The sequence below is a fragment of the Aphis gossypii genome, chromosome 1, assembly GCF_020184175.1.
Source record: "Aphis gossypii isolate Hap1 chromosome 1, ASM2018417v2, whole genome shotgun sequence".
Classification (NCBI taxonomy): domain Eukaryota; kingdom Metazoa; phylum Arthropoda; class Insecta; order Hemiptera; family Aphididae; genus Aphis; species Aphis gossypii.
Genome location: NC_065530.1, coordinates 81,139,668 through 81,156,838, shown reverse-complemented (window position 1 = coordinate 81,156,838; position 17,171 = coordinate 81,139,668). Strand labels below are relative to the sequence as shown.

Genomic DNA, 17,171 nt, shown 5'->3' with positions numbered 1-17,171 from the left:
TAATTTTGTTTTATATTTACCTTAACGTTATACGTGCAATATTATTTGTTGCTCAACAAGCTAAATCTACGGATACGAACATACATTATGCATATTCGTACTTTCTCACTTATACATTTTTAAAATTACTGCACTAAAATACATTGTTTATAGATCCAAACGTTTTACATATTTTTTCACACAATTATTGTGTAATACAAAAATAATTTTTAAAGTGAAATGCATAGAACAAAACAATTAATACAATTAATTGTACCAGTAAAAATGAATAGGTAAAATTTATGAATCAATAAATCATAAATCCACGAGCAAATAAAATATATTATATTACGGGTGCATAAATTTATTTCGTTCAGTAGTAAAAAATAATTCATTTAAATTATAGGATGCATTTTAAATTTTGTGTTTAATATTTATGTGAGCGCCGAGTTTCAATACAGCGATCGATAAAACACTTTTATATTCTATGTACATGCGAAACTATAACAATATAGTGTTTTTATGGGTAAGGGTGTTTACACATGGAACAAATCATGTAGGTTTGTGAAACATTAAACTTCATAAACGAAAAGGGGATTCGTTTGAGTATAATATTATGGCGAGTAAATACTAGTTTTAATAAGAAGAAAAAGGTTGAAACTGTTTCCGAGTATATGTACAGTGTACACTAATTTCAAAGAAAATGGGAATTGCTTTTCAAATTAACTATAAAAAAAACGGTACTGACAGTACCTAAAACTGGAACCGGTTTGACGATGAAAATTGACGTTACCCAAATAAATGGCCAAACAAATGTTATTATGCGATATTGTCAACTCATATTTGCGCGTTGCGTTCCAACAGTGATATTTAAACATAATACACAGTCATTATAGTGGGTGGGCTTTGACGGAAACCGTACTCCGTGAAATTACTAAATTATATGCACATTTGTCTTGAATAACATTTCCAGTTCCAGAGGCTCCAATCGTTAAAGAATAATTTTACGGCGTTTGCACTTAACGTTAACGTACAGATTTCTTTTGACAAAATCAAAACACGTATAATAATTATATCGTACTAACATTTTAAGAACATAAACTATATATGGTTTATAACTATACGTATCTAATTGAATTTTAAATAGGCAGCTACCGGGTTATCCGTGCAAGACAATCATTATTTCAAAAACTATAAACGTACATAATTTTAAATTATTAATAAATAACATTTTTCTAATAAATTATATTTTTACTAATTTTTATAGTCAGCTTGTTAATCTTTTTTAATGACAAAATAACATTTTTTATTCCTTATTGTAAAGCAAAATATTTTTTTAGTCCACTACTCTACTCGTGAAAATTTTAAAGACATTATTAGTTATAACTTATAACTAACAAACTGCTTCTTCAAAATATGATTTTTGTAGATAGAAATAATAATATTTTACTTTAGAATATAAAATTAAAATAAAATACAAAAACTGTAAAAAAAAACTTTAAAAAAATAATAACGACAAGAAAGTAGTAAAAATATAATTGTATTTAAAACTTTTGTTTGGTAAATGACTATTGTAAGTTGTAACTATATAAAACAAATATTTTTTAAATCATTAAAATTTTCTAAAATAATGAGTGTTTTATTACATTAAATGGATCACTATATATAAGCACATCCAACATACGTATGACGATATATGTATACAGCATATATACGTTACGTATATAATATTATAAATTCACATTTATATTTTAAGAAGTTGAGTGAATTACTATTGTTATTATCTATGATGAAGATTCGATACCGTAAAAAAACAGTTGACATTCCATTCGAAATTACATTGTTTGCTATATATTTTCCCAAGGACAAATTCACCGAAGTTATATATATATATATATACAATATACATACACAGTTTTTCCAAACTGCCTCGAGTACGACGACAGGAAATGATGGTGAAACGGAATAAAGGTACCTGCATTGTTTTCTATTTCCATAGGGCATTAGGATACATGCGTTTTTGTTTCAAACGAAATACATTTTTCATTTTACAGTTCATGCAAGACGTATAATAGTTACGGTGAAACCTAGTAATTAGTAACAGCTAAATTAGAAATATTATGATGCTGCTCTCGGGTAAAACGTTTTAATTTTAAATTTTTCCAAAAACAAAAAAAAATAATCAAGCATACTCGTACATTCAAATTTTTTATTTTATGCAACAATCAGTTCTAGAAAATAGGGAAAACATTCAATCTACAGTCTACTGAAAATCTTCGAATACGTCATATTTTGACATTCATATAACGATAATAGAATTATAAACATATTTTGAATAGGTAGTAATTTTTTTTAGACAATAAATATTTATAATCTGCATGCAGCTATTATAATACTATAGTAATATATTTATATAATACAAGAAATATACAAAAACAGAACCGGCTTAGGAGATGAAGAGGGTGTCCATCGAAACTATTTAAAATATGTTATTAACTATTAGATGAAAAACTAGTTTACCTACTATATATGTATTTAAATTAATTCCACAGAAAATTCTCAAATATTACATTTCGTCCAAGTTTTGAATCATTCAACATATGTTATGAACACATTGACTTTTGTAATAGAATATTATATTATCATATATATTTTCCAAAATTTAAATCCTGAAATTATTCTCAAAATACATGCAAATCGTTATGAAATGTACAATTTATGGTACATATCCTGTGGTGTACAAAAAGAAGAAAAATATTTGAGAAAATATCATATAAAAATATTATAGTCATTTTTATTTAAAATATTATTTTATCCATACATCCATATTTATACATAATTTTCATTTTGAATAACAACAGAGCTTGATACAATAACGTGTGCCAGCTTACAGCATAGAAACCAAATATTTTCACGGATTATTATCGGTGTAAGGTCATTTGGGAATGTTATCGTAGTTGTTACGGAAATTAGTGTACCTATATATAGGTAAAAAAAAAATGTTAAATAAATTTTTTCAGCTCATTACAATGAAATTCCAATGTATAAAAATAACAAAAACAAAAAAAAAACACGGAACCACTATTATAGAGCAGATGAAATTGGTGTTGCGTGGAACGCTTGAAAAATACTTCTAAATTATGGGTACCTATACATATTACACGTAGATATATTAAAATAATATTTCTTTTAATAAATTCAAATCGAAGTTCAATGAAATATTTTTAAGAAAATACGTTATGGTGTTTTTTTATTTAAGTGTAATATAACCACAAATATTTTAGATGTTTAAACCACAAAATATGCTTGAAAGTATAACATGAACATTGAACATTTGTATTTTAATATATCAAATAGATCTCTACAACAGCATATACCTAAATAATATAAAAAAGTATACTATTTATACTTCAAAGCCTAATATTATTTCATTAATCTGTTTACAGATCAATAATTTTATTAAATGACTAACAATTCGAAATCTGTATGTAATCTTTAACAAACTATAATAATAATCAAATCTAATGGGATAATTTTTTTATTTTTTTTTAAATGCACAGTGTGTATGCACACACATACCATTGTATATAAGACTAACGAACTCGTAACACTATACTTCTTCGGTAAAACATAAATTTAATGACATGAACATTTTGCATTCGTAATACGTCTTACGCATAAAGTTTCCAACCGTAATTTATCGTACGTATAATTCTATTTAGGATAATCGTAATAATAATACAAATTTAAACAAAGGATCGTACAAATCGTAGTTTAATATTAATTATAGCCGTCAGCTTCATTTCCCTATTCCGAGCAAGTAGTATTCGAGATGAGACCAAGATACACATGCTCGAAGACATTATATGAATTGGAACTGAAGCCAAGGGGCTAAGATACGCCAAACTAGTGAAACTAGTGGTTGGAATAAACTTTCGCTAACATCAAAACGCACTAAGTCCCTCGACCACAAAAATATACTATACCAAACTCAGCGAACGCGTCGCACACTATATAATATTATATGCGCTCATTGGTGGGTATTTTTTCCGCATGAACGATATAGCTAAAGGTCGACAATGCAGTAAAGTATTAACCGACAACGATTAAGATTGCAAAGTGCAAGTGCCATTAATATATCTATATGTATCACCTTTTAATCCATAATAATTTTAAACCGTGACCAAGGTTATATAAGCGTCTACAACATAATATGTGATCAGTTAATGGCATGCACAAATATCAAAACAATATATATAACAGAGTTATATAAATATATAATACATGTAAGTAATAAATCATTTTTGAATTTTTAATTTGAAACTTAAATAGATAGAAATAGGGAATGGAACAGATTTCAAAATATTCAGTCAAAACAAGGCAAAAAAAAATATTAACACAAAAATTAAAATTCAGTCTTCGATATAAACTATAAAATAATAACATCAATTATAAAATTAAATTGTAAATCGCCTATGAAAAATGACTAACCGTTAACAGTGTATACAGATATATTATGTGTATACGTAGAGGTATCATATATACACGTACTTATAAATTATACTGTAAAGTTATACGATTTACCAAGCAAAAACAGATTTATTCATAAGTAGCTACTTCATCATTCATGACGACTTCGCATTATTTTGAATATAAGACGAACTAATTATATTCTCAATATCGTAACACTCTTAAACAAAATAATGCATTTTAAAGCAAGAACCATTGTATTATAAATTATACATTTGATTTTTCATATCATATACACATTTTTCTTGATTTACAGGTATGTAAATATTTGAATTACAAATTTAATATATTACACGTCACCGGTTTACATAAAACATACTATCAGAAATGAAATATCACGTTTTGCTAAATTTGTATAGGATTACTATCATTAACCATTAATTGACTCTAACGCATATTGATGAATAATAAACATAAGTCCTAATTATAGGCGATTAGCAAACATTAAGAAACCAAGGCAAAAGGTTTTTTTTAAATAAAAAATACATAATCAATAAAAATGTTAACACAATTAATGTCTTAAGATCATTTCAAGTTATATATTAATCACAAAGTGGCGACGTGTTTAAGAATAAATAACTGGAACTACAGTTACATTTTTTTCTTCGTTTACGATTTGAATATTCTTAGACACACTTTTCAATCACACGCGACCTTCGGGTTACTGGCGTCAGACATTTTACCTGACCTTTTAATCTCGTCTTTTGATTGATGAAATATTCAACGTAGTGAGTAAAATAAAAAATAATAATAAATAAATCCAACCGTGAAAGGTGAGGCAAGCACACACATTGACAGAAGCAATCGGCACAGCGACATTTTAAATCATCCGTCGTTTACACGGGGCGCACGAATAACACATCCAATACCATTTATTCCCCCTGGGCACATGTTGATGCGTCTGTTTAGGTATTCAAGTCTGGTTCGGTTGACCTGCCGGTTGCTAGTGATTGCTTTTAAACGGGGAAAAAATCGCCTGAATATTTGAGTACTCCGAGCACGGGCCCATCTCGGTTACAGATGGTCTCTTAGGGGACCAACAAATAAGGAGAGAAAAAATACTCTTGACGACCCGCACACGTCGGTTGGTGGTGGCAGAGTATAAAAATACAACATCCAACTAAAAAACTGAAATGTGTTACAATGTGTTCGGTTAGTTGTAATTTTTTTTTTTAACAAAACAAACGTCGAATGCACAAAATACGAAAATTATTAGCGGAATCGAAATTTAACGTAATATTACAAGTCCAATGAGTCAAACAAAAAAAAAAATAGTGAATACAAAAAATTATTTAAATAACTTCAAGTTTTACTGCGCATTCATTAAAATAACAAATTACGTGACCTACGATCACGTACATACGTATTATTGTCCAATTCACCAAACTCAATAATAATAAGTAACAACTAACACATAAATTATTGACTTGTATTTTAAAAATTATTAATTAAACAAATTTAATGATATTTTTAAACATTACAATAATAATTTAATAATTATTAATTATTGTAAGTCATAAATTTAAATTATCACGGACGATCTATACAAATTGTATAAGGTACAATAAATAGGCGTAAACAAAAATACCGTAATAAATTAAATATTAAAATAACTCGTAGAAGGTTAATCAATTTGTAAAACATTGAGTCCGTGTATAGGAAATACCATTTACCTATAAGCAATCTCAAGTTGCACCAGAAAAATTATATTGAATCTATAAGATGCATCTAGCATGCATTTAAAACGTGTTAAATATCAATAGGTCTAGGATTCATATAGAACATAGACAATAGTTTTGATGATAATATACTTTTATACAACAGTAAGTTTCTAGATCGACGAAGTTTATGTAAGAGTATTGTTTTAACGTTTTAATTTTGTTTTGAATTACTTTCGAATTATGATAAAAAAAAAAAAAAAATACAAAAAATACAAAACCGCATAAACAAGTTTTCTATGTCGAGAGGATGTCTGGAGTAGAGGTACGATAATGATTTACATACTCAACAACTCAACGATGATCGGATATAGTGACTACAATAATATTACTACAATACTACTGTACCTACTATTACTACTGGGAAATGCGTTTTGATTATTATAAAATCAGCTCACGAACCATATGCGTAATGTAACATTACTTATAAGACGAAACGATAGAATTAACATTATGCAAACTCATTACGAAAAAAAAAATAATAAACATAACATAATAAAAAAATTATATATACATCTTATTATATTGAAATAATGACTAAGTCAAAAGCCCAACGAACGTGATTAGAGATTGTCATTGTGTGAACAGATATAGAGAGTGGTAAAGGAAGATGAAGAGGGAGATAGAGAGAGAAAGAGAGAGTGAGAAAATTATAATACGTCCAATCCTATTAAATATGAGATCATCAGTAATATAGATGCATATTATAAGACATCACGATGGCAAAAACCGACTTCGCCTGCTTCCGCCGTTTTCAAGGACTAAGAAACCACAATCGTTTATTATTTTTGATAACGCCATTGTCCTGCAGCTTTGTAATCCATGCATTGTACAGTATGCACATAATATTTAATAAAATCGCAGTATCTTAATTTTAGATGAGTACTGTGTATACACTATAAACATAAACTATAATTAAGGAAAAAATGATATTTGTTACAAGTATAACAAATTATTAAAAAAAAATCGAATAAATTATAACATATTATAGAACAACGATTAATACCAACAATATCATTGATAATAATCCATCAAATGTTAAAAAAATGATCCAGTATAGGCCAGTGAACAAGTGCATATATTATGTAATAACGCAGAATAATTATAGTTTATTAAATATGTATAATTACCAACTATAATTTATGTAATATTAAAACAATTTAAAAAGGCTTATTAGACAAAAATAATCGACAATTATCGCATCTTAATATCCAAATCAATATTTTAATTTAAATTTCATAATAATCCAATAATGCAATAATTACATATAGTTTTACCTCTAACTATATTTTACTTATAGGAGTGATAATCTTAAAAAAAATGCAATTAAGTTAGTTTAATTTTGAATTACCCATGTTTTAAAATTATATATTAGGTATGTGATTATATCTATTTAATAACCAAGTAACTAATTTAATTAGACATTGACTATATAAATCTAGAGTACTGCCTATAATTAATTTTATTTAACTTAACATTCGTTTTATCTAAATATTATAAAAGAATTAATATTTATATAAAATCAACACACAGCATAATATATTATATATCATGTAAGTACAGTTAAGACAATGAATCAGCCAAAATTATTAATGAACGGACTTTTACAAGGGGCAGAACAAAAAAGTAGCAACTGAATATTTAGTTTAATTACTGCAAATTTATATATTATCTATACACATATATTTTCGAAGAAAAATTAGATGAAATAGAACATGATTGTTGTTTTGTTATGTATGTCGGCGTATTATTCTCGTCAACCTGTTTTATTAATGGCTTAACTGTCGTAAACGGTAATTATTTTTTTGAAAAAAACACTAAACTTTTTTATCAAGAAATAATAATTTATAAGTGTGAATGTATCTATGCATATATATCTGCAGTGACGACTTAACTATATACAATAAACTGAGAATATGTATCGTGGGAAATGACAAATTTATGTAACTAGCCGACCTCGATTATAGTGTATGATTCACGTAATAAACCACAAATATGTATACTTGTCATATATCAATTTTTTTTTTTTGGAACAACCAATAGCATTACTTTAAAAATATCACTAGCACCATCGAACCGGACCGGATACCATCAAGAATACAATATAACGTAAATATATTCGTGTAACTTGGAGAAAAAAACAATGGCCAATTCTGGAGATTGTCAGCACGGGAGAACGTCTTTGTCAACGACCTAATTTCCTGAACACATGCATGAGGTGTACGCTACGTCGAAGCTTATACACCACAACAATGAATGTGTATAATCAAGATCGGCAGTAAAGCGAGAACGCTGCAGTTTATTGTGAAGATGATTGCACCATATCGGCATACTGTTTAAACGACAATGACCGAGTCACTTATAAAAAGATATATAACAGTCAAACTATTCTAAGGTTCCTCCCACAACTATTTTCCTACCCTATAGTTCATTATTCTATTCATTGTCAAAATATTTACATAATAATTAGATAGCGAGTATAGGTTTTGACTGTTTGAGGTATTAAATGATTGCTATCATATAATGCATAATAAAATATGTAACATTCACTTTCCAGTTTAACAATAAAAACCCATTTGTAATCTTTGCGCATTTTATTTTCTTTCCTAATCATAAAATAAATTTGTTTTTAGAACATCGACACAAAACCGGAAGCTTGGATCCCTAAACACACAAGACGATTGTATGGTTAACAGACTATATAAAATAAATATATAAAAGGGTAAGAGGAAAATAAACGTCTTCGTCAACACTAACTCGCCTACGGCATATATACTATATACGGCTTGGGTCGACCTTGCTATACAACGTCGCCTTTCAAAACATTGATTACAGAAGCCTAATTATTATTGTTACTATACAGACAAGTTTATATTTGGTTCTAACAATAGCAAGAATGACGCAAGTAGATTAATGTAGTTTATTATATTTAGTGTATTTTAAGTGTTGTAATACATATAGTATCAAGTCAAATTTAAAATTACAAACAACGATTCACTTCAAAAGCTATCAATTTTTTTCCAATGAAATTTGGTGACTAAATAAAGTTTTGGTGCAAAAATAAATATTAAAAAATGGTTGTCCTTAATAAATAAGCAAAATAATGTATAATATAATATTATACATGATTTCTTGCACTAACAGATTATGCAAAATATAATATAAATAATATGATTTTTAAAATGTTTATATTCGCAATAACTGATTTTGTTATAACAACAAAACAACGATATTCATGTTGGATACAAAACCTGCTAGACCTATAACTAGAAGTCTGCCACAATAACATGTGCAACTTCATTACTGCACGTGATCATCGCCGTAACGATTTCGTGAGATTCCATTGCAGGTCTCTACACTCAATGAACGACTATGTCTGGGTTCACATTCGAAATTAAATCCAGCTTGCATAGCCCGAATTCCTACATACGAAATCATCACTGCAGTCCGTGGTTTACGAACACGTTGGCTTAGTTATCATTATTTTTGTTGAATTTCGACACGCCAACACCGTACTATACAGCGGTCAAGTGGATGAGGGGGCGCGGGAATTGGTATGTTTCCGAAAATTCATTTTGGCCGCGCACAAGAGCTGTTCGCCGCAAACGCAATATTAAATAATACCTACCCCCGATATATACATATATGTATGAACTGTTTGTGCACGAGGTGTAGTTGATTAATTAGGTGTTGGGTGTTGTGCAGGGCACGCACGCGAACAATAGGGCGCGCAACTTAATCTCCCGCATTTTACCCAGCCCTGTCGCTGACCGACGACGGCGACAGAACATCTGTTACGGACACGAGACTGTATAAATTATTACTATATATATATAAAATATGATATAATATATATATATATATTATGCACGTGTGTGCCTTTTCACTCGAGCGAGGCGCCGCCGCAAACAGCCACCGGTGCGTGAAAAGTAGCCAATGAAAACACCGCACGAGCTATACTATTCTGATGAAAATTGCATATAATGTGTCAAAATTGAAATTTAATTTTCAATTATCTCCAGAATAAGCACAATTAATTACTATCTTGTTTTCGGATATAATTTTCACCAGTTTAAAACGACGATCTTCTACATAATTGTAATTAATTTGTTCGAAATTATAACATGTAAAGATATTAAATTTTAATATGTTAAACTTTTCAAAATTACTTTCTCATTATTAATTCGCGTAATATCTAAATTTTTGCAAATTATAAGTGCAATAATAAAATATATAAACATACATATATTCAGTATAGAAAATTTCAAATCTATATATTTTAAATATCATAAACATTTTATTACAAAATAATTGTTTATACAGATGGTACAGTTAAACAATTATTGTTCAAACATTGTAATATCAACCGTCGAATTGTTATTAATTCGATTGAAGTGGATGACACTATATTATAATCAGTTTCTTTGCAGCACCGAAACAAGATATTATACGGAACAACTGTTAGGCTTATATATAAGTTATACCTAATAGTTATCAAGCGTCATAACATACGAATAAAAATCGAAAAGTTGACTCACCTATGAGGAGGCACGTACGTGGGAGATACCATAGTATTTCCTGTGCTCTTTATTAACACAGAAGTGTAACGGGTTATCAGCATGGTAGTATCGCCTTCATGGGTACTGCGTAGGATACACAAACACACATTTAATATACACACACATAAGGCATATATAAAATTTAAACATAGATTTTGTACACAAAAAACGATGGATTTTAATGCATTGCGGTCGGTATCGAAACGGTTTAAAGTTTATGGCGGGTTGAAGGGACACTAAAGATAATGGCTTATCAGTATAAACATCATAATATGTTATCGTGAAAACAAAGACTTTAACACGTATCGACGCCAGACCCTCATAAGCAAACGGTTATATTTGATTTAGAACGGTTAAATATTGGTTTATATTAAGCAATTTGGTGAAAAAAAATGATAAAAAACATACAGATGAAAGTGTTTTTACTCGATTTTTGACGATTTATAGAATACCTATTGGTACATATACTTAAAATTTTGTTCATTGATCAATTTACAACGAATTGGTGATATGTGTAAATGTAGGATATCATTTCTTTTTTTAATCGTTAAATTATGTGGCAAGAGCGAGTTTTAGTAAATGTTCTAAACACGTTAAACTGTACACAGTGTAGAGTAATTTTAAAGTAATTTTAAATCAGTTCTCTAACTTTTCTAATTATATAATACGTATAATTGGACGAGGAAAAAACGTTAATTATGTTGATTGACAGTAATAACTAATAACTTTCAGTTATTGCGGTTTTATAATTATTAAAAAGCTTAAATAAGTGAAGAGATTAATAACGTTGAGAAAACCATACGTTGTATTAAAACTGGCAATATTAAATGGAAAATCAATGCTAAAAAAATATATAATATATATCATCTCGGTTGGAAACCCGAAAAAAACAACGTAAAAAAAAAATTAAAAGAAAGTAAACGACCATCAGTGTTTAAAGTCAACGGTTATTTTTTTGATATTTTTTTTTTTTGATTCATTGCGTATTACCCGTTTCGTACTCGACCGTATGTGCTACAATTGATATCGATTACCATTTTAATCAGACATCGACGGCGGACAGCAAACACGTGTTGTAACACAAAACAAACAAAAAATCGCCAAAAATTATTCGACCAAAACTACACTGAACGAACGACGGAAACACAAAACACCGAACTCCGAGCCCGGTCGAATACTGCGCTTGGGCGTCCGTAATACTTGTGCCACGACGGGCACACACGCGACACACGACCGACACTGTATACGGCGTACTTATGTATATATATTTATAATATTATATCGTACATACGAGTGCCCATAATAATAAGATATAAGTATAATACGCCGCGGAACACACGCACGCACCGACTAACCGGTTGACCGGCCGATCGATACGCGGCGAGGCCCTTCTTTAAACGCATACGTAGGCGCGCGCCGCCCGCCCACCCGTTCCCCACCCCCCTCCCCGTCAAATATAATATATACACACATGACAACTCGCACACACGCACCCTCCCCCCCCCTCATTACGAAAGCGTAATATAAATAACCGACCGCGTACTATTCATTATGCGTGCTCAACATCGGATGACGAAGATCTGTGTATAATACTATAATATACGTGTACCTATACGCATAAGTACCTATGTTTTTTAACAGTTGCGACCGAAGAGGTTAAAGCCGCCGTACAGGTATATATATTATATACCTGGAGAGACGAACGCGCCGCCAGTATCACTCTTATTATAGGTGGCACAATAACCGGATAATCACCCGAATAATAATAATAATAATACCGTAAGTATGAATGTGCGCCGAGTATGTGTGTGTGTGTTTACACGTGCGTCGTGCTGCACCGATTGTGCCGTCGCGCGACCCAGGCGTTTAGCGCGTATACGAACACGACGACAACGACCCAGAGAGGAGGTCCTGCTGTCGTGAGTTATGCGGGTTACTTTTTTTTTTTAGTCAGTTTTGTTTATTTATATTTTTTTTTTTTTTTTTTTGTTTCGCCACAGTTGAAATGTCCGCGATGAACTCGACAATAGCGCGTGGTGCCCTATGCAGGTAACGATAAATGACGGTTTTAAGAACAATGCGACACACGTATATTATATGATAATAGTGGGAAACGCGTACGAGAATCCGACGTTTTTTAGACCGCAGTAAAGTGGATAGGGACGGTTGCGGGTATACGGCGGTGAACTTAAAGTTGATGGCTCCAATAGGTATTTGTTTTAGTACAATATGTGTCATATGCATCCCGTCGAAATTATGATAACAATAGAGGTTGTTATTATAGTAAAATTATGTTGGTAAAACAAGGATATAAAATATTGAATAGGAATATAAACTACTTTTGAAACACCTATCCCGGAGTTTCGTAAAACAATAAGTATTATCACTATGTTCGCAATATGATATATTGTATTTTAGGTTCAAAATAAATAATGATTGTAAACAATTGTAAACAATATATCTAATAGTAGTTATATATTAATAATCTCAAAATAATTTATACCAATTATTGAAATGAGAATTTAAATTATCATACTTTTATTATAAAAGTTAGCACTACCTATTTGATACTAAAATTATGTTTTTACATTAATAAAATTAGACTATAGTAGATAATAAACATTAACAAAATATTATAAAAAATAATTTTTATTTTATTTTAATGTATGCAAAGAATGAATTAATAATAAAATATATACGCTCGCTACTTTAACGTATTCGTACAAAATCCAACCTTCTAAATCCATAGCGTTACATGTGTACTTATTGTGTATGCAAAAGGGTCATCGGGATCGACTTATGGGGTGGAGTCACCCTTTTAGAAATTCAGATTTATGTAAGTTTGTTCGTGTGCCCTCCCGTTACTAGCACGCAATGCGTAATAACGTCGATGGGTTTACCATTAAATTTTGTGTTTATATTTTTTTCAACAACAAGAAACGATTTGCGTTCGAAGTAATAACCAACCAAATAAACCGGTTTGTTTGCGATTACGATCCTACTATTCTCCGACACCCTCTTTATATCATTAAAATGTATCCATTATGCAGTGTATAAAGTGGTGTTTTTTATAATAGTCAAATTCCATTTTATGTTCAATTTCACAAATTTAAATACAATTTCAATTAAATCAACCGAATTTATTAGAGCGATAATTTGCGGCAACGGTATACGACGTTTTAACGAGCTTTTGATGTAAATAATTTTGGAATGCATATTTGATGTATCTGCAAACATATGTTTATCAACAATACTTTGTATAATTATATTTACACCATTGTAGATGGGCCTAATACTTGGCATTCATTTTTTCTCCATGGAGAGGTTAGGTTACTAACAGCACTGTACAGCAGTCGTAAAACTGAATTATAATTTACAGTTTAGCGTATTTCTTTTATTTCATATTTTTTTTTAAGGAGTGTCATTTGTGTTTGACGACGCGTGTGGTTGCTGCGGTCTGACACGTGTACTGTTTTACTATTGGGGGGACACTTGAACCTAAATCATAATACTGTTCACATACGCACACATCCACGTTTTGTTTGATTTTAAAATGCGTAATGTGTAGGATGATAAACATGAGAAAATATATCTAAATCAAAATATTTTTTCGATTATAAAACCATGAATTTCAACTGTCATAGTCGATGAGTCCGACGAATAATTCAAAATATAATAAAAATAAAAATATTAAGGATATAAAGTTTTGAATAGTACGTGGGCTTTATAGCAACCAAACTCTTTTAGTAGTTCTATAGAACTACTAATAACAAACAGTGCTGTACAACTTGGTCAATTTAATATTTCAATATTTTGAATAAGTCAGAATAAGACACTGAATTACGTTTTGAAAAAACAGCTGTATCGTGTAGTTGCGGATATAATACTATATAGTGTAGTGGAAAAGAGAAAATTCTTTATTTTCAAAACGTGGCGTGGTGGTTTCAACCCCATGACTGTTGGGTTGAGCATATAAAATGCGAATAAAATGCAATCTCAAAAAGCCTTCCACCGTGTCTGATCAGATATATTCGGACAGTCACCCACGTTGTAGTCATAAATATATAATAATGGACTGAATCCTTAGAGTATTACTCTCTGGGGTTTCATTATGTGCGAGACATCCGACACTTAGCCAACTACTCGGTTTCCGAAAGCAAAAAAGTGTGTTATTTACTTCCGATAACTGCTTTATATACGAACAGGAAAGAAGACTCTTAAATTCCAGTCTCCAGAGAATCTATAAAACGACGGGTTAGCTGTAATTCAAAAAGCTATAACAATTCACAAATAACATTTATGGCACATAATGTGAGAATTAGATTATTAACTAAATAGAACCTTTTAAATTTTAATTTAATTTTTCTATGATACCACTTATATATTTTTACGATAAATTTGATAATAAATATATAATTTATAAACTTTAATAAAACAGTAAAAATAAAATGTAATTTAAAATAATTGAACATAACTCAAATATACCAAGTAAAATAATAAACGTAAATAAAAATAAAAATATAATTATTTTTAAACCATTATTATTTATCGAATTCAATCATTTTTTAAAAAAACACATAATATTCAATAACAATAAAAATGTTATTAAAATGTTAAACGTACAATTTTCTCGATTATTTGTTTATTCATAATAGAAAAAAAATGAAAAATATAATTATTTTTATTAAAACGAAAATGCCATTGTTAAATAAAATAAACCAAGGGCTTTATTCACTTTACGTAGTAAGAGAGACTACACAAGAAATTAAAAACCAAACTGCAGAAGCCTATAAATAAAACGCTGCTCAGCATGGGGTCTAGGGCATTTCAGGGGACTCTTTGCGAAATGAGAAAACTTCAAACGATATTGGGTCTCATCCAGGTGAGGGCAGAGGTGTAGGTGCAACCCTGGCAACTTTTTCAACATTCCCCCGCCGCCGCGATTAATGGTAGATACAACTCAAAAACAGCAGGCGTACAATGTTATAGCCTTATAGGCGTTCACTTCCTATACGTAATGTACCTATAATATTACCAAAAAAAAAAAATTTACGCACATACGGATCCCTTTAACTTTCTACGCCTATAAATATAAAATTACTTTGCAAAAAGTACTTTAGAAGATAAGTGTGGTTTTTAGCATCTCTAAAAAATACGTTTGTAAAATTCGTTTTGTAAATTAATAATTTAAGTACCTAAAGATGTAGAGTTATAATGGTTATATTTTATGCGATAGATATCGTAAAGTTAAATTTAAAACTACACTGAAAAATCAATCAGACTTGCTATAAAATTAATAAAATAGTGTTGTTATTTTTTTATTTAATTTCTAGAACTTTTTTTTTTAATGCTAGTATTTTATATTATTAGGTTCTAGATGGTTAATTTAAAATATTTATAAGTCATCAATTTATTTTAAATTCAAACAGTAATTAAAGTTTGTAGTAAGCTAACAATAAAATTCTAAAATACAAATACGAATATTTATATTAAATTTTTATGCTACACTAAAATTATTATTTTATTTTATTATTAAAATTATTCAATTAAAATAATAGGTCGTAAAATGGGCAGTTAGATTAAAAGAAAGGAACGTTTTAAGTGTCAGGACGTCCAATTTTAACAACTACTCGTTCTTAAATTAAATAAAGTTTTATAATTTTAGATGAACTCGATCGCACTTACCTATTGTCATATGTATTAAAAACATAAATTTAAAATAAATATATAAGTATGAATGTAACCATTCAGCTTACTATAAATTTAAAGAAACTTCGTGACATACACTTAAACTATAAGTTATTATACGAATAAACCTATCATAAAGCATAACCGACATGCTGACATTTAATGTGTGACTATTTTAAAACAGATCTATAACGTTGTTAAACCGTCATCGTAAGTATGTTTAGATATTACAATATGCTAATATATGATACTATTAAATACTAGTATTTAATTAATATCAAGATATCATAACACCATTAAACACAGCAATCACATAGTACTCGTCGTGAACGGATAGCTGAGGCCTGTGTCATAACATAAAACTGTCTCGGGTGTTAAAACACAACTGGAATATCGTATAATGTTAGAAGGATTTCGATACTTAAACGCTTAACACTTATATGTACAGCCAAATGGGGTGGGTGAGTGGGTTGAAAAAGCTTTCGATAGTGCGATTTCCATTAACATGCAGGGTATATACTCTTAAGTAGAAACTTGGTGAGAGTAAGGGAGAGTGAGACTGAGTATACACGGGTTTTGTATAATATGGCCCACCGCGGGTATTGCATTACGCCATACGTGTTTATGTGTGAGTATAATGTTCAGGAAACAGGCATGCAGGGAAGCAACTAACACGAATATCTTCCTTGTTGTGAAT

At 29.8% G+C, this 17,171-nt stretch overlaps 1 protein-coding gene across 6 annotated transcripts in view; it reads right to left on the bottom strand.

The window, feature by feature from the left end:
• The window catches only part of LOC114130092 (protein sprint), an 86,788-nt gene that overhangs the window by 45,129 nt on the left and 24,488 nt on the right, over window positions 1-17,171 (bottom strand). For 2 of the 6 annotated variants that reach the window (XM_050210195.1, XM_050210604.1), the window contains exon 4: window positions 10,766-10,870. The exons of 1 other annotated variant lie outside the window; for it this stretch is intronic. In XM_050210195.1, the coding sequence (XP_050066152.1) occupies window positions 10,766-10,870 (105 nt within the window). Of the gene's footprint in view, window positions 1-10,765; window positions 10,871-11,776; window positions 12,143-17,171 lie in introns of those variants that run through there. 3 more of the 6 variants (XM_050210847.1, XM_050210875.1, XM_050210918.1) reach the window with 3 other exon arrangements.